The 21,734-nt window shown below is 38.6% G+C and overlaps 3 protein-coding genes and 2 non-coding genes across 10 annotated transcripts in view; 2 read left to right on the top strand and 3 right to left on the bottom strand.

Moving 5' to 3' along the window:
• Window positions 1–103: 103 nt before the first annotated feature.
• Window positions 104–900, top strand: LOC141837164 (uncharacterized). The gene has a single exon (XM_074724613.1). It carries the CDS (start codon window positions 130–132, stop codon window positions 757–759), a length of 630 nt encoding a protein of 209 aa, XP_074580714.1. The 5' UTR covers window positions 104–129; the 3' UTR covers window positions 760–900.
• A 1,214-nt stretch (window positions 901–2,114) lies between these two features.
• On the bottom strand, window positions 2,115–2,198 carry TRNAL-CAA (transfer RNA leucine (anticodon CAA)). The gene has a single exon. It is a non-coding gene; the product is annotated as a tRNA-Leu (tRNA).
• A 1,273-nt stretch (window positions 2,199–3,471) lies between these two features.
• On the bottom strand, window positions 3,472–3,555 carry TRNAL-CAA (transfer RNA leucine (anticodon CAA)). Its single transcript has one exon. It is a non-coding gene; the product is annotated as a tRNA-Leu (tRNA).
• Window positions 3,556–5,342: 1,787 nt separating this feature from the next.
• Window positions 5,343–6,293, top strand: LOC141836941 (uncharacterized). The gene has a single exon (XM_074724418.1). The coding sequence runs from the start codon at window positions 5,364–5,366 to the stop codon at window positions 6,291–6,293; it is 930 nt and encodes a 309-aa protein (XP_074580519.1). The 5' UTR covers window positions 5,343–5,363.
• A 2,407-nt stretch (window positions 6,294–8,700) lies between these two features.
• LOC141839223 (putative LRR receptor-like serine/threonine-protein kinase At1g06840) overlaps window positions 8,701–21,734 on the bottom strand; it is a 37,063-nt gene continuing 24,029 nt past the window's right edge. For all 6 annotated transcript variants that reach the window (XM_074726915.1, XM_074726916.1, XM_074726917.1 and 3 more), the window contains 4 exons: window positions 18,639–18,690; window positions 16,665–16,915; window positions 12,046–12,180; window positions 8,701–9,284 (listed from right to left, as the gene is read on the bottom strand). In XM_074726915.1, the coding sequence (XP_074583016.1) occupies window positions 8,970–9,284; window positions 12,046–12,180; window positions 16,665–16,915; window positions 18,639–18,690 (753 nt within the window). In that variant the 3' untranslated portion in view covers window positions 8,701–8,969. The remainder of the gene's footprint in view (window positions 9,285–12,045; window positions 12,181–16,664; window positions 16,916–18,638; window positions 18,691–21,734) is intronic.

Below are 21,734 nucleotides of genomic sequence, written 5' to 3'. Positions count from 1 at the left end.
TACCAGAAAAAGAAAACTAGTATGCTCAAGTTTAATTTAGCATTTGTTTATATGGAATTTAATAAAATATGCAAATCACGGCTTCCATAACTCGATACACAAACGGAACGCAATCACGCGGTCGCCGTCATGAAGGAACCCGACGGTCTCTTCCTCGCCTCCGCCGGCTCGAAGCCCCATCGCCAACGCCGCTGTCGGTGTTCCCTCTTCCTATGCTGCCTTCTCGTCCTCATTTTCCTCGCGGTCGCCGCCCTGGTCCTCGCCCTCACCATCTTCAAGATCCGCAACCCCTCGGCGGCCCTCGTCTCCGTCCGCGTCGTCGGCGCCTCGCCGCACTTCTCCTTCCTGCCCCCGCGCGTCGACATCAACGTCACCCTCGACCTGCTCGTGCGCCTCCACAACCCCAACTACGTCTCCTTCGCCCACGGCTCCGACGGCCTCATCCGCCTCCGCTACCGCGGTGGCCAGGTCGGGGAGGCCGCGGTGGCGCCCGGCAGGATCCCAGCGCGGGGGACGGAGATGATCCACCTCGCCGCGGCGGTGGAGGTCGACCGGATCTTGACGGATCTGGGCCCGCTGCTCCGGGACATAGCTGCCGGCGAAGTGGGGCTCGACGCCGAGGCGTGGTTGCCGGGTCAGGTCACCGTCCCATGGTTCGTGAAGTTCCACGTACAGGCGGCGATCAACTGCCACGTGGCGTTCGGGGTGGAGGACCTCCGCGTGCGCGTACAGGAGTGTACGCATAGCGCGAGTTTGTAGGTCCAACGACACGGCGAGGCATGGGTGGACCCGCGGGATAACGGGCCCCGCACAATATGTGTTGTCAAAGGCCTGTTCCTTCATATAACGTATTATTATAAAATTTAAAATTCTCAATTATGTATATTTTATAAATCTATAAATTTCTCAATGGTGATTATTGACACTAAATTACCTAATCTATTAGGACAAAACATTCATCTATTGAAATTAATTGCGCAATTAGATGTTATGTACTACTGTTCACCATCTCTAACACAATAAGACAATGAACACTAACTACTAATTCATGAAAATCAATGTAATTAATACTGTGGTTGAATCAAAATTCATATAAACAAAGTAAATATATACATATGTATGACATGAAAATAATTAATAATAATTGGTAACATAAATGAGATTTAACAAAAGCGTAAATCACGAAGCGTTTGCAACGAACACCTAACAATTTAGCATTTGTAAGTCTCAAATTCATCCAATAATTCGTTATAGTTAAAGTTCGATCCTTAGATACTTACGTAATTGCACAGACACTGTATTATAGTTCAGGGCAATTATAAATTCGACTAATTCTTAGGTGATTGATTCGGTTTCACTGAAATTTTATACTGTTCACTAGGATAAATCTGGACGACTCATCAGTCCAATATTCTTAAGTTAATCGCTCATTAAAAAAAATTCATCTGTTAATTTATCGAAATTGATGATTTATTTAATTCCATGGAAGTTTCTTACCGGTCATTAGGGTAAATCTAAAAGTACTCGTAGTGGGTGACTCATCAACCTAGCTTTCTTAGGTCAATTGAAATGATCGACCCGATCCTTCAAAAATTTTCCATCGATCACTAAAGTAAATCAGAAAATACTCACAGTAGACGACTCATCAGTCCAACGTTCTTAAGTCAACTACTCATTAAAAAAATACTTTCCATTAATTCATCAAAGTTGATGATTTATCTAATTCTACGAAAATTTCTCACTGATCACTAAGATAAATCTAAAAGTGCTCGCATAGACAACTTATCAACCTAACTTTCTTAGATTAATCACTTATCAAGCAAAATTCATTCATTAATTTATCAAAATCGATAATCAATTCTTAGATACCTGTGAACCACAGATGTCCTGCCGCTGCACTGCACCAGTGTCCCAGGACAACTATACATATTTCATGGCCGAATTAGAAATTAAATAAACATGGGCCTGTAAAAGAATAATAAAAATAAACATGGCCACATGGGACTTTGAAAATGATTCACTTGTGGCCCTACATGGCCGACGAATCGAAGCGTTTGGATCTGCTTGTCAACAAAAATTATAAATGGAAATGAAAGAAAATCAAAAATAAATATTGTCAGAAGTGGGATTTGAACCCACGCCCTCGTTAGAGGACCAGAACTTGAGTCTGGCGCCTTAGACCACTCGGCCATCCTGACTGAATTGTTCTAATTGCTTTTATTATTTCTTAATAAGATAATTTTCATTCCACACAGGAAGTCCTTCCCTCCTTCAGCAACGCCAACATGAGAGGAAATAGAGGTTGCATTTAGAGATCTCATCAACTATTTAATATTTTTAAATCAATTATTCATTGAGAAAAAATCATCCGATAATTCGTTATAGTTGAGATTCGCTGGATACTTAGGCAATTACACAAGCACCCTATCGTTGCATCATAGCTCGAGGCAACTATAAATCCGACTAATCCTAGAGTAAACGACTTGATCTCATGAAAATTTCACATCAATCATTAGGATAAATCAGGAAGTGCTCATGGCAGATGACTCATCAATCCAACATTCTTAGGTCAACTGCTCATTAAAGAAATTTATCCGTTAATTCATCGAAGTTAGTGATTTGCCCAGTCCCATAGAAGTTTTCCACCAGTCACTAGAGTAAATCTAAAAGTACTCACAGTGGACAACTCATCAGTCCATCTTTCTTCAATCAACTGGGTGATCAACTTGGTCATTCAAAAATTTTTCACCAGTCACTAGGATAAATCAGGAAGTGCTCATAGCGAGTCACTCATCAGTATAACGTTCTTAGGTCAACCGATCTTTTTTTTTTAAAAAAAATACATCCATTAATTTGTCGAAGTTTTCCACATATCACTAGAATAAATTTAAAAATACTCATAGTAGGCAACTCATCAGTCGAGCTTCCTTAGGTCAACCGGAGTGATCAACTCAGCCTCTCGGAAGTTTCCCACTGGTCACAAAGACAAATCGAGAAGTGCTTGTAGCGGGCGACTCAGTCCAATGTTCTTAAGTCAATCCCTCTTTTAAAAAAATACATCCATTAATTTATCAAAGTTGGTGATTTGCCTAATCTTACATAAGTTTCTCATCAATCACTAAGGTAAATCTAAAAGAACTTATAGTGGATGACTTATCAACCTAACTAACTTTTTAGGTTAACTGCTTATCAAGAAAAATTTATCTATTAATTCATCGAAATTGACACTTAATCCTTAGATACCTAGATGTCCCCTCGGGGACAACTATATTGACTGATAAGATCATGGCTGGATTAGAAATTAAATAAACATGGCCCTATAAAACAATAATAAAAAATATATGGGACTGGGCTTTGAACATGATTCACTTGTGGCCCATTTAAGACACATGGCCGACGAATCGAAGCGTTTGGATCTGCTTGGAAACAAAAAATTATAAATGGAAATGAAAGAAAATCAAAAATAAATATTGTCAGAAGTGGGATTTGAACCCACGCCCTCGTTAGAGGACCAGAACTTGAGTCTGGCGCCTTAGACCACTCGGCCATCCTGACTGAATTGTTTTAGTTGTTTTTATTATTTCTTAATAAGATAGTTTTCATTCCACACAGGAAGTCCTTCACTCCTTCAGCAACGCCAACATGAGAGGAAATAGAGGTTGCATTTAGAGATTTCATCAATCATTGAGCACATGACGTAGGTAGCTTCTTTTCCCTTACTCCATCTTTAGTTGTTATAATGTACGTAGGAAGTAAACTTGTGGCAATGGAAGTCATTGTCGCTTCAAGTGTACAATACTTGCCTTTTACTCATCAAAGTATTCCTGTTTCTTATATTCTCTTTGAGAGACGGTCACTTTCATGTAGATATGACAAACTACCTAAATATTTATCAAGGAAAGGAAAGTTAGATGATGAAAATGTTTCTACTATGGATTGTCATGACAATGATAGTGTGCTACTCAAGATATTTGATACAAACTTTGGCAAAAAGTGAAATTCCTAAATATTTTATCATAGGAAAGGAAAGTTAAATATTTGATACAAACAAAATAAGGCCATTTGGACTATCATATTCATATGAACAATGATGTGAGATTATTCATCTAAAATACAAAATTAAATATGCACATTTATTCCTTTGATAAATTATCATCCAGTAAACATACCTTAAATTTTCCTACCCACAACGTACCTTAGCTGGCGACGCACCGGCGAGACTGTCGCAGCTAGTTGTGCGACCGTTACAGCACGCGGTACAAAAGCCGTTTGATTTGGATTACTGACATGCCTGCTCACAGTGAGCTGGCCAGGCAGGCGATCTCGCGCCTAGTTTTTGGCCGCACGATCTCGATCGGACGGACTGAATAATTTACTAAATACCGCCGGTTTTCCGGTCAAAATGGAAGTTTTCGGTTACAACCCTCAAATCTGTGAAATCGCGAAACGGAAAAGGGTTCAGAACGTGGGTGAAGGCCGGAAAGGGCTTGAATGAAAAAGAAAAAGAAAAATACGGAGGGTGTCTTGGGAATTTTGAGAAATGCCGGTGGGTTTTATTTGTGTCTCGCTCGTGCTTATTTATGTCGTTTTTCTTCGCGTCTCTTGGCTCCTCTCTCCCGTCTCCTCCCCATCGTCGATCGTACTGCCAAAAGTAGAAATTTTCGGCAGGCATTTAGGATTGCGGGGAGCCCTAATATCCATCGAATGGAACGCATTCTCCGTGGAATCTGTTGGCGGGCGGCGTGGGATTCGATCCGTGGCCGTTTCAGCTCATCAGTAGCTGTATCTTGCGGCTGGCATATCTGTGTTGCCTTTCTTGGTGAAATTTCTCTCAAGGTTTAGCGTTATTTGGGGCTACATTGTGTTACATTCCTATTTGAGTTATCTTTTTCGGAATTTCTTGTCATTCTTGGCATTGAAAAGGTCGGATTTTCTGCTAGAGCGCAAGAGTTCTTCCAAGGGGGAGACTTTTGTGCCATTATTTAACAACTCAGATCTCAGAGGCACTCTCATTGTTGAAGTTTGATACAATCTCGGCTGTGCCATAGTCTTCAGTATGCTCCAGGTATTCTAGCCGCTTTTAATCTCAGATTCTTTTGTTTACCCATCAGTTCATGTGAATCCGGTGATGATAAAATGATCCTATTTTGTAAAAAGTTGGAGCCTTTCTTGAGGAGGAATCGTATTCCTTTGTCGAAGGCAATTTGATCTTGCTCTGAACATGCTTTTGGTTCTTATCTCCTCTGTGCCTTGGTCCTAGATGACAGATGGGAAAGTAACCTCTCCAAATACAAGAAGTCTTGACTTTGATATTGAATCTGTGTTTCTGATTGGTGATTCTTTCTAAAGAACCTTCAAGATCCATGGAGTTCATTCACCAATACATGATCCCCCTAGTGCTTCTCAGGATGTTATTCACAAGCCAGTATGAGGCCCAGTCAACAGGTTCATCTACAGGTGGAGCGAGAACGTTAGATGCTCTCCTTCAGGACTATGCTTACCGTGCACTTGTTCATCCCCACACCGGAACTGTATATGATGCTACTGTCCCTAGCAATCTCACTGGCATCAGGATTGCGGCATTAAGGCTTAGAAGTGGGAGCTTGAGAAGGAGAGGATTTGATACCTTCAAGGAATTTGTCATCCCACCTGACATTGTTGTTCAGCCTTATGCAGAAAGGTTGGTTCTGGTTTACCAGAATCTTGGCAATTGGTCTTCTTTCTACTACCCTCTTCGCGGTTATACCTACTTGACTCCTGTGCTTGGTCTCCTTGCGTATGATGCTGCAAATCTGTCTGCTACTAACTTGTCTGAATTAGATTTTGCAGCTTCAAACTTACCTGTATCTATTAATTTCACTAGCGTCTTTCCCGTGCCAAGTGGTGTGACTGCCAAATGTGTGTGGTTTGGTTTAAATGGCTCGCCAGATTTCAGAGCTTTGGAGTCTGGTAGTATATGCACTGCATCTCACCATGGTCACTTCTCCATTGTGGTTAACTCTAATGAGATTGCTCTTCCTCCTGCACCAAGTGAAGGTCAAGGGCAGTCTCCAAATCCTGTCAAGCCATGGAAGATAATTGTTGCTGTGGTTGGTGGAGTTATTGCTCTAGTTCTCTTGGCTTTACTCATATACCTAATGCTCAAGTATAACCAGAATAAAAAGGTGGCAAAGATGGAGCAACATGCAGATGCAGCAATACCCTTGCACACAGCAAGCGTTGGAAATACACAGGTTCATGTGGCTTCTGGCACAAGGACACAACCAGTCCTTGAGAATGAACTCGTTGCTTAACTACACGGAGAGGAACATGCTTGACGAGGACTGTCATTCAAGTATTTCATATGTACAGAATGAGTGAAAAACCATCACCACTGACTGGTCATGTTGAAATTAAATTTCCATGATACGGGTTAGGATCTGCAATCAGCACTTACAAAATAGACAGTGTTTTTCCACCTTTCTTTTTTATGTTCAGATTTTCCACTGTTCTCTAGTCATCACCTAACGAGACATTGCCTACTATCATGCAAGGCTATAAGCACAATGAAGAATATGGCAGTTCTTGTTAGCTGTAACTGTTTCAATTTTTTATTTGTTGGTTATGTTATGAGGGATGCTGCTAATAACACTAAGATTATTCATCCAGTCTTGTGCGTTCTGGTTTCACATACTGGTGCATGGTCTCTCATCGTTGAAGCCATTTAAAGCTCACTAAAAGTGTTTGGTTGTGTCAATAACTGTTTGAACACATGGTAATGTTTCAGTAAAAATTATTGACATTCTAGTCTAAATCAAACTGTAGGACTAACCAAAAGCTCCAGTTTGATGCCACTTCAGAACTTACTCAGAACTCAATGGCACAATTTATTCTGGTTTCTCCATTAAAAATCAGCTCTGTGACCATTAAAACTCCTTTTTCTTGCAATAGTGTCAGCTTTAAGTGCTTGATTATTTGGATGGAAGCTACATATATAATTTTATGAAGCTTTTTTTATCTCTCAATCGTATGCTCCATCCAGGTAATTGGACCTTGAAGTATACAAATTCTTTCCCTTATGGCATACACTTGTATGGTGAAGACTGATGCTGCCAGATTTGAATTACCAGTTTGATATACAGGATAACTGTCAGATATGGTCAACTTCTCAGAATTTTTAGTGAGATTTGTTCTGCCAGAATATGAATATTGAGGAGTCACTTGTTGCCAGCAAGTGTCATGATCACAGAGCTGTTTTGAGATTCGCAAATACGACAGAATTATGAGAAGCAAGAAAACATCACTTTGGCTGCTGAGAGGAGAATCATATACCTGAGCTGTCCACAGGTAGAACATTAATGTCACGGGAGGATGCATGCACAAGTCCAAAGGACCAAACAACTCACTGTGGAACTCATTTTTCTAGGCGCCTGTCTTCTTCCTTTATGGCTCAGTGTCTGATTTCGGAGGATTCGATGTTGCAGGCACAAGGCTGATGCATCACTTCGACATCATTAACACTCGGAAACTGCTTTCAGAAAGAGTCGACGACCCCACAAAAGAAGCCAATAAGAAGAACACTCCTCGGCTTTAATGACTGGCCAGATCCTCCTCAATTTTCCAATGGAAGATAACTATGCAAGTGAGAAAACGCCTCCAGAATTTCATGAGTATGACCTAAAGATTTTGCTAGTGAAAGTAAGCACGTGGCGTTCTCAAAACGGAACACACCCTCACACCCATTGTGTTGACTACTGCTATGTGATGGCTCGAGATTAATTAAAAGGCAATGCGGTCTTCAATTCAGTGCAGCTAAAGCTTCATCTGTTTGCATCAGATATTTTTTTTCTTTTTCATTGATTGATCAAAACATAGGTATTTTGGAAGAAAATAATTTTCTTTCAAAAAGAAGGGTAGTAATTTTTTATCACGGGCCCTTCAATTGACCTCCAGTGTCATCCACCAAGATTTTAGCCTTCCAGCCCTTTAACACAGTATCTGAGTTTGTCTTGATCGTCTGGACTGAACTGACAAGCTTGAAGCCTAAACAACTCCACGATAGCAGTTTTTTTTACTTGCTCCAGAAAGCATCTTATAAATAAGTTCATCACTGGATGCTTTGTCGAGTTGAGAAGGGATGCTGCAGTTTGAATCCTAATGATGGGATCTACCAGAGGATGAAGAGTGCTTCCCATGTAAGCTTTACTCTTTTGGCCCAAAAGACAATAAGAATAAATAACAGTAACATGTCCAAAACAAAGAACTAGTGTTTCACCCTTTTTTTTTAGGTCTCTGACTACCTCTACACAAAGCCTCTCTTGGGCTTGAAAGCACACTTCATCAATGGAAAATTCAATAATTAGTTATGACAATGTAATATTATGCTCAAACTATTTAAAATACTAAAATAAAAATATTTGGCACTTGGACTGCAGCCAAACTTGTCGAACCAAATAGGATGTTAAATCCAAACGAACTATTTGTCAAAAGTTTGAAAATTTCACCAATCAAATCTCCAACATCCTAGCCTCCTTATAAAGTGATTTGATGCACTAAGTTATCGCCGAGAATAATTCTCAACTTGATCTTTCCAAAAAGGTAGCAAATATGTCCCAATACTCGATGAACAATCAGGACCACAGGAAATGTATGCTCTTCTTTTCATCATCAAGCCGATATAGTTCATGGGATGTATGCACGAGAAGAAATTTCATCTTCTAATTTAAAAAATTCTCAAATATTTTTTATTTCAAAATAATTCTTAAATGTTAAGAAAATTTTTGATGAAAATAAATCTATTACAGAGCTTATCTCTCCAATTGAAGCTTGCTAATATTTACAAAAGTACAAATAGGGAGAGTGTGAGTAACATGCGCGTTCTTTTCTATCTCGATCTCTAGTTTGAACTTCGAAGAAAGGGAATGATTTTTTCTTTTTTTTTTTGAAGAATATAGCAAAATAAACATGGATAGATATTAGCTGCGATGGTGTCAATGACCTGTAATGCTAGAGATTGAGCTGCTGACAAGAGGTTCCGTACCTGAACTTTCTGATAACAAAGATGGGCTTGAGACCGTCTTACTTGAACCTGTTGCCAGAGCTTCATGTGAACTATCATCTGCCAACATTTGAAATATGCGCTCTAGCTCAGCCACAACCTCCGACATTGATGGCCTTGCATCAGTCTCATCTGAGCAACATTGTATTGCTAAAGAACCGAATCTTTCCACACATGCTGAAGAATAAAATCCCATGCGGTTGTCGACAAGTGTGAACATCAATCCTGATTGGCAAGCATTTGTAACCTGCAAGAGAAGAACAACTAGCAAATGTGTGAGAATTATCATGAAGACAAACGATTGGAAAGGACCAAGCTGATTAGGGTCTTCTTGGTGTTTGCTCAGTTTCATATGTGGTGTTCGATCAAGAATTAATCAAGTACAAAAGAGAATAAGGTCATATGGAAGTGTGGCCAAATGTCTTATATGGTTTGGCAACAAACCACTTCCAAAATGAAGAAAGAGAACTATTGTGATAACGGATAGACAACCAAGATTTATGAAGCGGTAAATATATAGAACATAGAATCTCAAATAGCTCAGGAAGATAAATGATCACATATAAATGAAATGCACAATTTATTCGGTGGACGCATCCGCAAGAGTAAATGAAAGGGAAATAAACATCACAGATTTGGTAAATTAGACTACAAAGTACTACTTTCTGTTAGATAATCCTCTCTGATTTTTCTTCTCCATTTAGATTTCTATATTTTCCTTCACTTTCAATCTTAGTTCGCTTCTTCTCACTTCAACCTGTGTAAACTCAAGCTATAGTCATATTTCACACGGTTCCAGAAATTTGGCATTTAAGCAGTGATGCACTGCTAGTCTTATTGACATATTAATCAACAAGAAAACCAAGCAGTACTTGGTGAAAATATTTTTGTTAGTATTCAAAAGAGAAATATTGCAATCATATAAGTCTCGGACATAATGTCCATTGATATAAAATCTTATGCAGAACAATTTATATAACATGATGAGCTTTAAATTTCAACTCTACTACTCCATCTAAGCTAAAGCATAAATTTCAAGAGATGTTTAGCTTGTTAAATTAGTAAACGTCTTATAAATTGCAATATCTTAATTTTTCACTTACCATTCCACTCAAATTGTTGTTGTGTCTCCGAAGGCTCTCTATCCTCTAGGCAACAAATCCCTTTTATTCCTTCATGTGTAGTCTGTCCTCATTCTCTTCATTAACAACAATCACGTTGTATCATCTTTGTTCTCTTAGGTAAGTTTACAACTCATGTCATTTCACTTCCTCATTGTGCCAGCTTATAGCAGTGGTAGCCCACCTTTATGCTTTGAGCATCCCAATTGGCCATGATAACTCCTCTTAGAACATCTTCCAGGGAAAGCTTATCACCATTTACTTCTTCCTCTTTCCCCTAGGTCATCTGTAATATCCCCCTCAACAGTAGGCTTGTCTTTGCCTCCAAAGACAACAACCACAGCCAATAATGTCTTTAGTCTTTAGTCGGGAACTGTACAAATCACTGTTTGTTACTTAACAGGAGAGGAAAGGGAACTGATTTTTTTTTTTCTTTGGCTTTAAGGAAAAATATTTAGAGAAAAGAGATTAAGTGGGCTTAGGTCATGGTTTAAAATTTAGAATTGTGTTGGTTGGTAAATGTGAAATCTACCATTCCGCCTAGTGACCGACATACAAAACTCATCAAATACAGATGATCCTAGAGGTTGTCAACTCATGAGGCTCCCTAGTCTACTCAAGTCTTTGTGAGCAAAGGTTCTGCTAGAGGAAAGGAAAGGATTTAGCATGACCCTTTGAAGTTTCCACGAGCTAGACGTCATTGAGAAGATCTTTAGTGAGGTCTTCTGCGAGCTAGGGTTTCAAAAGCTTTCTCGAGGCTTCTACAAGCTCGAGGTCATAAAAAGATATTCCACAAGGTTTTGCTCTCATTTCTTCTTCTTCTTCCTCCCTCCTCAATTCCTCTAATTGATCAGTGTAGACCAGCACTACCTTGGTAGACCATTGACATATCTTCTTCCAATTGTAAAACCTCGGGAAGGAACAAGATTTCAAACTTTGGTTGAAGTTAAGAAAAAATATGGCTGTTTAGAAAAGGTAGAGAAGTGAATAATGTAATTTTATTAGGAAAAAAGCTACAAAAAGTTAAGAAAACAAGGTGCTAGTTTTAAAATGAAAAGGAAGGATTACAAAATTGGAATGGTTGGGATCATTAAAAATAAGAGAGAGAAGGTGGGTGAACAAAAAGAGAGAATAATTAACTAAACGATACTTATGCTAGATCATTTATTTCCAGTCTTCAGGTTTTCTTATTCTTCTTTTTGTCTCATCTTGAGATCTAGTTTTTTATCTCGCCGTCCTTTAATTTGCTTGTGCATGATATAAGATGAACTTAGTTGCTTTTTTGGATTCTAATATCTCTTTTCTCTTGGGGCTGGTGTCAGATTCAACTTAGTCTCTCCCAGCATATTCTGTATTGGAGCGAGATGATTGACATTTCAATCTCCATCCAGCATGTCTCACTTTTCAAAGATGTTTGAAACCCCACTCAACAACACTTATCTTTATCAGTTAAGCTTCAAAAGAATGGATAAATCTTTGTCCTTTTCCGATGTCATCTTTCTTCGATCAAATTTCATATTTTTTATACTCTCCTCTGTATGATTCGAGACTCTTAGATTATGTCGGGCTTTACTTAGTCTCTCCAGATATTAACTCTTCATTACAAGAGCAGATGTTGAAATTCTAATCTATGTTTTCCTCTCTGTAACCTCTCATAAATTTTCATTTTATCTTGACAAACTTCCTTATGCTATGGTTTCTTCAATTTGATGCAGACAAGGAACATACCAAGCCATTTGAAGATCATTGTCACTTTAATCTTTATAAGATTCTCTAGAAATATATGAAGAATAAAAACAACACTCTTTTGAAGTTGAACAAAGAACAAGCCACTCCAGGAAAGAAAGGAAAAGAAAAAGAGACAAAAACATCAAAATAGTTATTTACCTCTCTTACAATGTTTTTGCCATGTGAAATTGGTCGCATCCCGGTCAGAAGTTCTAGGAATACAACCCCAAGGCTGTACACATCACTTTTGTCTGTCAGCTGATGAGTTAGAATATACTCTGGATCAAGGTAACCCTGAAAAGTAAATCAAACCAACCTAAGGAACTTGAAAGTATAAGCGGTGAGCCTGTGGGAATATATGAAAATAAATCTACTTGGAATTTTACTTTACACAAGTTGAAATGAATCTGGTATATAGCAAAGATGTCTTCCATCATTTTCAGACAAACTGAAATTTTAAAATTGTCCCTTCCTGTTATTAGGAATCAAATATCTTTTTAGTCATTTCAAACTGAAAAAAGTAGACATACAGAAATGATCCATTTGTTTGTGTATGATATCTACAAGTTCTGTTACACTTGCCACATTAGTATGTTAGTTCACTATCGTTAGCTCCTATTAAATCTTGAATGTTGCAATATGTGCATTTCTTCCCTGCAACACAGATTCAAGTATGTAATTGTTCATCCTAATTGTAAATAAACAAATAGATTGTGATGTATATGGAAATAGTAACAAGGCAATATGTGATATACAAGTAGGGTGTAGTATCTTGGGAATTAACCCTAATAATTTCCCCCCCAAAAAAATAGTATTAGAGTCAAGTTCCTTATCAACCTTAGTCTCCATCAATGCTTTATTGAAGCTTCTCCTGATCGTGTCCAGGAGTGCGAGTCACAATAGTTATGTCCAAGAGCAAAAGTTGTATCAAGATTCAGGATTCACAAGTTGAAGCTTCCTTTACCCCTCCTAGTCAAGATCTCAAGTGTAAGTTCCTCAACCTATAGAATCTTTCCTCTGCCATTGAGAAAATTGCCTTCTATCAAAACCATTCTCTTGTTAGTAGCACCTCTGTGTCTCTCCCTCTTGTAAATCTCTAGATCCATTTAAAGTAGTGTCATCTCCTATGGGAATTCTCCTGAATCAGCTCAACTCTCGACTTCCAATGCTTCACTCCCTAATGTCGTCACTCACTCACAAGAGATTGGCATTTAGGGGTGAATGTGAGCTAGGTTTGGTCTAGAAGCTTTGCATCCTCCTACTTAACCAAAAGGTAGAATCCGCCATCCCAGCGGCCCCACGACCATATGTGAGGAGGTAAATTGAAAAGCTGCAGTTGGCCACGACGGAGGAAGGCATTGCTTCGGCTTCGCCAAGATTCGACCCTTGCCCACTTCACCACCTCTGCTCCATCATAACCAACTCAATTATGCTCCGGGGGCAACTTTGCATCCTCCTACAACACCATATGTCCATGGCACAAATGATCTCTAGAAGCTCCTCCTTGTGGTCCAAGTTCCTCCTAGTGATCCTAGTTCTAAAATCTTGAGGCTGATCTCTAGGAGCTTCTCGTTTTGGATCCTATCACCTTTTAGCCATAGAAACAAAGAAGAAAACTCACAATACAAATCTTTAAGCAAATTGGTTCATGTTAAGTTGAATTTGGCAATCGTTGTCATAAAGGATTCTTTAACTCCGCCATACACCCGAGAGCATTAATCTTATTTTATGAGATGCCAATCTTCTATATTCTCTTTGGTGACCAAGATTGTTTCAATTCATCTTTTTCTACCTCTAGCTATTGTATTCCACTAACCCTTCATCAACTTGACATTAAGAATACATTCCTTCACGGTGAACTCTCTAAGGAGGTTTATATGGAGTAAACTCTACGTTTGTTGCTGAGGAGACAGATCTTGTGTAAACTGAAGAAATCAATGTATACACTTAAACAATCTTTGAGAGCTTAGTTTAGGAAGTTAAGTTCAACTCTTTTTTAGTACCACTAGGAGTATTTTGAATCACTTGGTGTTCTATTTCATATCAAAATCCAAAACATGTGTTCTTCTTATGGTCTATATGGGTGGCATTATCATCCCTAGTAATGTCTTGTCAAGTTGAAAGATTATCTTTATCAACAAGTCTATACTAAAGACTTCAATAATCTCAAATACTTCCTTGGCATAGACTTCTTGGTATATAGATTACTTGCTTCCTTTTTTATTTCTTTACCAAAAAAAAGGAAGCAAGTAATCTTGACAATGTATTTATGGAGGTCACTTGCTCAAAAGAATGTATTTGTCTCATAATGTAAGTATATGTTGAATATGCTCCAGGAGGTTGAAGAGGTTATCTTTATTGACACATCCATACTAAAGACTTGAGTAATTTCAAGTACTTCCTTGGTATAGAATTTACTTTCTTCCTTGATATAGAGATTGCTTGCTCAAAAGAAAGTATTTATGTCTCACAATGTAAATATGTGTTGGATCTGATCAAAGAGATTGGCATACTAAGGATTAAACTAGCAGATACACCTATGGCTCTAAATGTCATAATAGTATCAAGACGGAGAGACTCTAATTGAACCATAAAAATACAAAAGGTAGGTAGAAAAATTAAAATATCTTTCAGTCACCAGTCACCAATCCTTCCATCTCATTTATTATTAGTTTGATGAGTCAAATTTTGGGAGAGATGATGCTCCGAGAAAAGGTATCTTGTTATGTGATTAAGGTCATCTTCAAATTGTGGAGTAATCACATCTAGTGTGGGTAGGTTCTGCTATATATCAAAAAATGATCTATTCTAGCTATTATGTTCTCGTAGAAGGTAAACTTATTTCTTAGAAGAACAAAAAGCAGACAACTATAGCAAGATCAAGCGCAAAAACAAAATATAAGGCAATGACCTAGCTACAAGTGAACTATCTAAGATAAAATAATTAATGATTGAGGTAGGATATGCCCTAGCAGAGCCAATGAAGTTGTATTGCAACAATTAGATTACTATGATCATATCTTCCAACCCTACCCTGTATTTCATAAGAAAACAAAATAAATAATTGATTGCCACTTTAGCAAAGAGCAAGTACAATTAAATGAGATCATCACTTTATTTGTCAGCTCCATGATCAATAGGCAAACTTGCTGACTACCTCTAGAGGACTAAAGTGGACTAAGGTTGAGTACTTTTGTAACAAGTTGGATTTTTGTAATATATACAAACCAACTTAAGGGGGAGTGTTGTAGTGACTTGGACTAAGTTGTAAATAGATAAAAGTCTAAGGTTGTATTTAAAATATTATTTATCAATAATATATATATATATATATATATATAGGCAGAAGTGGGCTACCTAGGGATCTCTTTGGGAATAATTTCCTCAACAACAAGAATATGTGAATTTTGGTAGGTGGGTGGTCCAAATGAGACCTACAGGAAGGAACAAAGTATTTTAGTTTTGTTTTTGGTACTAATTGATATAGGAAGGGTAAGAGAATTGTCATTTTTGCATGGAGACAAAGGACAACTGCAACAAAGAAGAGGGATACTCTTTGTAGAAGAGGACAGAGAAATGTTTGGAACTAAGATTCTTTCTTACTTCTTGTTGTGCTTCATGCGCGGTCTTCAAATAGGTTACATAATGTCAATAGAGTCCTTTGAGTATCAATAGAGCCCTTTGAGTATTTGTAGCAAACTACTATAAGGGTCTTTGTGATGTAGCACCAAAATATAACCGTCGAACCACCCAAAAATTAGGAACAAAATTGATGAAGCAAATAAGGAAATAATTTCACCTAGAAGAAAAACTATTATATATAGAAATTGAAAATTGTATTAATTCAATGATGATTAAAATATAGGACTCTAGACTCATTTTATAGATTTGAACAATAAATATGGAAATAAATGTTCTAAATAAAGGAAATAGGCTAATCTAAAAGGGATTATAAGTATTCCCTATTTACTACCAAAATAGAAGATAATAATTACCAAATAACAAAAATCAAATCTATGATTTATTGTAGATGCATCAATCTTGAATATTTTGCAATTTAATTCCATTTATTACAGATGTGTCAATCTCAAATATTTTCAAAGATTTTCAATTTCTTTCCTGTTATGGCAGATGAACTAATATGGAATTTATCTTCAATTTATTTTCTTCAAAACTATTTTCTTTCTTGCAATATTTGTTTCCATGTTTGCATTACTTTGTCGCATTGAGGTGTTGCTAGGTGCATCCGTAAGATGGGAGCCAACGGTAACGATAATTGGCATAATCCAGTAAAATGCCATATCTCATTAGATTCATTGAGAGAAGAGAACCCAATCTTCTTGAAGATGATAAAGGAGAAGACAAAATACATACATAAATTTGGTCTAATTCTTACAAACAGTCAACAAAACCCTTTATCGACACCAATCTCGAAAATCAAACTCATTCTATTATCAAAGAGAGGTGGATGATTTCATATAAGTACATCAAAACAAATTATAATTACGATGTCGCATTCTAAATTAAATCGAAAATACAATTAACATTAAATTAAATGTATTTCTCTTTTTCACTTAAGTGTTCATGTGCAAATCCAAAATAATTGTTGACGGGGCCAAGAAGCCCATAACAAGTTCTTTCTTTAATATGATATCCTGACTAATACACATCATTTTACATTCACTAAATACTTCATGTTCTTAGAATCATGAACCTTAGCTGTGGCAATAAATTAAAAAGGAGAACAAGAGATATGTTATGCAGAAATCCATACTTACTGGTGTGCCCTTTACAACAGTCGATACATAGCCAGGTATGCTTCCATCCTTGTCTGGTACAGGGGCCAATCTTGAGATACCAAAATCAGCTACTTTAGCATGAAATTTAGAGTCCAATAGTATGTTGCTTGCTTTAATATCACGATGAAATACAGGAGGATCTGCTTCACAATGTAGATACAGGATGCCCCTAGCTGAACCCAGAGCAATGTGCAACCTCTCTGAGAAACTCAAAGATTCTTTTCGCTTCTCTGATTAACAAAGGGCATTAGTTAGCTAAGAAAACTGAACAGTTTGAAAGCGTTGATCAACATTTCATTAACACTATTGAGATTAGCATACTGTCTAGCAAAGTTAAGACTTTAAATATAGAGATTAATTCTCAAATTGTTCAAGGGAATGGTATTTTTAGTAGTTCTCTCAAATCTCACCATGCCCGAGCATATAACTCAAAACTACATCTCAATCCTTAAAAATGGTCCATGCACCTCCAGGAGCAAGAAAAGGAAGGTGCCATCACATGAATTCTTTTCTTGTTGTCTTTTTATGCGCTGCTGAACCTTCCAATCAAGATCTTCATTAAGGAACACACATGATAGCAAAATGTATCAAGTGGGCCATTTTAGACTTTGGCATTTAGGAGACGATATGAATTGTTAGGCCATCCAAATTTATAAACTAAAAGACACACTGTTTACTCATTTAAGTTCATTGCTTAGTTCCCTTTATGCCTTTACGCCCTTGTTTGGTGGGTGATAGATAGATTTCGAAAGGAAGCTTTAGTTATCAAGTTGTAGTCGATGGCTTGTGGCTTGAGGAGTTGTGCTGGCGTGAGTGGATCAAGGAAGCTTAGTGGGTCAAAGTGGCTGTTAGTTGCATGCTTGCTGTAGTTATTTTGGTGGCATCTCCTAGTTGTGGTTCATATAGATTTTGGCATGTGTTGAAGTAGCAACATGAAATTTGGAACCAAATTTCTTATTATGTATTGAAGTTTAATTAGGACTAATTAGTGAATTACAGGAAGGGGAGTTTTGGTGTAATAGTAAAGTTGTTACTATGTGACCTTGTGGTCACAGGTTCAAGTCGCAGAAATAAGCTCTTGCAATGCAGAGCAAGACTGCGTACAATAGACTCAAGTGGTCCGACTCTTCCCCAAGACCCACATTGGCGGGAACTTCATGCACTAGGCTGCCCTTTTTTAGTAAATTCCAGGGCTGGTTATTTGGGATCACTAGTGGTAGTGAGATAATTTTTAGCTAAACTAACATGTTTTAAGGCTGATTTAGTGGTATTTAGAACCAGTTTGTGTTTTTGGGTTAGATTGGCCAATTGAGGGTTATACTAGGTGGATAATAATTCCAGTGTTGGATTCATCCAAATTGGGCTTGAATCAAGCTTGATTTGGTTGAGTTTTGATTGAATTTATGAGATTCAGTTCTTTTTGGATTAATCGATTATGGTTTGGGTTGATAACCTAAAGCCTTCCTTTTCTTTCGATCAGTATAGCTTGGAATGGAAAGAGGGAGGGAGGTGAGATTTGCATGATGGAAATGTGGTAGATTCAGAAGAAAATCTGAGATGATGGTGAGATTAGCACATATGCTAGTGGTGCAGGTAGTGATGGATCATACTATGAGGATGAAATGATGACCCTGTTTGCCACAGATATTCTTCTAGTAGCAGCTGTCACTGCCGTCAGCAACCAACTTGCATGATGCACGCACTCAGCTACAGAGGACATTGTAACTTTCAGAATGGGGCGTATAAGCCACAGCTGAATGCATGGACTCTCTGTGGCTTTTCTATTAAGCCACATGTGGAGCATCCTCTGTTCCAAGGTTTGCCACACGTCACATTGAGAAAAACTAATTTCAATAATCCAAAAAACATGGGTTTTAATTTATAGTTGCAAAATGTTCTTGCTACAGGAATAGTGATTAAAGCTTTATGAAGAGGTTATGATGATATGCATACCAGAAAGGTGGTCACGTAGAGTACCATTGCACATAAATTCATAGACCAGCATCTGCAAAGTAGAGTCAATTATGATAATACTAATAACACCGATAAAGGTAAATATAGATTAAACACCAAATATCAGTAAGCTGTTAGTTAAATAAAATGACATAATTGTTAAAGAATTGTAATGCAAACAAACTCTAAAAAGCTAAGAAGTCAATTTCAAGATTTTGGTGGATGAGAATGTATGAAGACTACATTGTCCTTCTATTATGGAGATTCAATCAGTCTCCTCCATTCAAATAGAAACTTATATACTGACAAAGATAGTGAACAAAACAAAAAAATCTATCACATAGCAATTCTAGTTCCACATAAAGGGTCTTTATATTGTTGTGTGTCAATACCTGGAAGTTAGTTTTCATCATTAAGTTAGGCTAGCAACTTTGCGTGTTTCCTATAAATCACGGATCTAGATACAACACCAAAAAACAAAAACTTATATTGTCTACCAACAGTAGACTAGATCAAGACAGCGCTCTTCGACATCGGTGATGAACGGGCGCCAAGCTCGGACAGGAATGGATCTAAATTTTTCAAGCAAACTTGGGGCACGGTAGGGGCAGATTTTATTTCAGCAGTCATGGAGTTCTTCAATAGTGGCAAATTGTTAAGAAAATGGAATCATACTTAGACAGCTCTTGTTCCAAAATCAGCACATGTTAGTAAGGCGACAAATTATCAGCCTATCTCCTGTTGTTGTACGGTATTCTACAAGGTGATTTCTAAGCTTTTGGTTAGGCGAATTGTTGATATATTGGATGACATCCTTCACCAGTCTCAGGCAGCTTTTGTGCAGGGTTGGCTCATTATAAATAACATTCACTTAGCATAAGAGCTCTTTCAAAATATAACAGGAAGCGTATATCTCCCAAATGCATTATGAAGATTGACCTCTAGAAGGCACTTGATTTGGTGTATTGGCATTTTATTTCAGTAGTCATGGAGTTCTTCAATAGTGGGAAATTGTTAAGAAAATGGAATCATACTTTAATAGCTCTTGTTCCAAAATCAGCACATGTTAGTAAGGCGACAAATTATCGGCCTATCTCCTGTTGCACAGCATTCTACAAGGTGATTTCTAAGCTTTTGGCTAGGCGAATTGCTGATATATTGGATAGCATCCTTCACCAGTCTCAGGCAGCTTTTGTGCAAGGTTGGTTCATTACAGATAACGTTCACTTAGCATAAGAGCTCTTTCGAAAATATAATAGGAAGCGTATATCTCCCAAAAGCATTATGAAGATTGACCTCCAGAAGGCATTTGATTCGGTGTATTGGGATTTTTTTCATGAGGCTCTTATTGGACTACATTTTCCTGAGCAATTTATTGCATGGATTATGGAGTGTGACTACCACATCTTTTTCGGTGGCCATCAACAACGGGATTTTTGGGCTTTTTTAGTGGGGTCAGAGGACTACGTTGGGGGACCCACACTCACCCTATTTTATTTGGTATCTGTGTTGAGGTATTTGGGAGATAGATACAACAAAGTACACTAAGATCAAGTTTCATTTTCCACCCTCGATGTGCTCACCTCAGATTAGCACACTTGGTTTATGCAGATGATCTACTTCTCTTTGCAGGAGTGATACTAATTCGATTGGTATATTATTTCTTTGTCTACAGAAGTTTGGTGAGACAACAAGACTTCAAATGAATAGACTGAAGTCGAACATTTCCCTAACTAGAGATGATGACATGACCCACAGGAGGCTGCTTTCCACTACTGGTTTTCAAGGGAGTTCTATGCCTTTCCAATATTTAGGAATTTCACTAGCTATTGCACATCTTTGGATTTTTTATTACAACCCCCTACTTGATTCTTTGGTTCTGAAGGATCGACGCTTGGTCATCGAGGACGCTATCCTATGCTGGCAAGGCACAACTCATCACTTTTATGCTGCAGGGAGTGGAGTGTTTCTAGTTGTCCATCTTGCCAATACCCCAGAGTGTCAGTGATCACATTTATAGCATCTGCGGGTTTTTCACGTAGACGTCTAAGCACCCTTTAGCGTCATGGATGGATATGTACAGACCTAAGGATGAAGGTGACCTAGGATTTCGAGACTTGTGAGTTTGGAACCTAGCCCTCCTGGCTAGGTCCTTTGGCAGATACAAGCAAAGGAGGATGCCCTTTCGATCAAATAGGTTCATCATACTTACTTGCGACGAGCTGACATATGGATATGGAAGGCAGCCCACTTAGATTCTCCTCTGATCAAGCAACTGTTGCGGATACAAAATCTTACATTATCGGTTGTTGGCTCCCCAGAGGCTGCTAGACAGAGGTTAGCAAATTAGTTTACTCAGGTTGGGGGGGGGGGGGGGGGGGGGGGGGGGGGGGGGGGGGGAGGGCATATGACTTCCTTAAGCATCCTACTCCTAAGAAGCCATCCTGAATAGTATGGAAGACATACTTACTGCCGAATCATGCAGTTACCTTCTGGATGCTGGCACAGAGGCTTCTTCCTACTAGGGACCGACAGAATTATCTGGAGGATCGACAGTGTACTTTCTGTGAACAAGTGTTGGAGATACAGGAATATCTATTCTTTGGGTGCCCCCTATTGTTGGATCATGGAGGAGGATTAGAGATTAGTTGCATATGACACTAAAGATATCCACCTACTAGAGAGCAATGAGAGTCTTTGGTAGATGTTCCGGGGGCGAACTAAGGGGCTAGTCATGGTCAGACTCGAGTCTAATGTCGTTCCCATCGCATAGGTCCCACACGCTAAGGCAACCCCTTCGGGTAATTCGAGCACGTGCCGACAAAGTATATCCATTCGGCAGGAGCCTCGCCGAATCCCTCCGTTCGGCAGGAGCCTCGCCGAATCCCTCCGTTCGGCAGGAGCCTCGCCGAATCCCTCCATTCGGCAGGAGCCTCGCCGAATCCTTCTCTTCGGTCATGCACTAGCCAAAGCCCCCTTCTGCCCTATGTCAGCCGAATCGTCGAATCACCTTACTTAGCTCCCGCTCACGTGTGCCATCACCTTAGCTTGAATACATTTCTCACAGTGTCCTAGCCCGCCTCATCATGATCTCTG

The sequence above is a fragment of the Curcuma longa genome, chromosome 11 (assembly GCF_044706935.1).
Source record: "Curcuma longa cultivar G26 ecotype Majalengka, Jawa Barat chromosome 11, ITB_CL_G26_1.1, whole genome shotgun sequence".
Lineage (NCBI taxonomy): Eukaryota > Viridiplantae > Streptophyta > Magnoliopsida > Zingiberales > Zingiberaceae > Curcuma > Curcuma longa.
The sequence above is the reverse complement of the archived record's forward strand: the minus strand, read 5'-3'. Positions and strand labels throughout refer to the sequence as shown.

Bases quoted from the DNA above. Each gene is read 5' to 3' on its own strand.
- LOC141837164 (XM_074724613.1), top strand. From the start codon at position 130: ATGAAGGAACCCGACGGTCTCTTCCTCGCCTCCGCCGGCTCGAAGCCC.
- LOC141836941 (XM_074724418.1), top strand. From the start codon at position 5,364: ATGGAGTTCATTCACCAATACATGATCCCCCTAGTGCTTCTCAGGATG.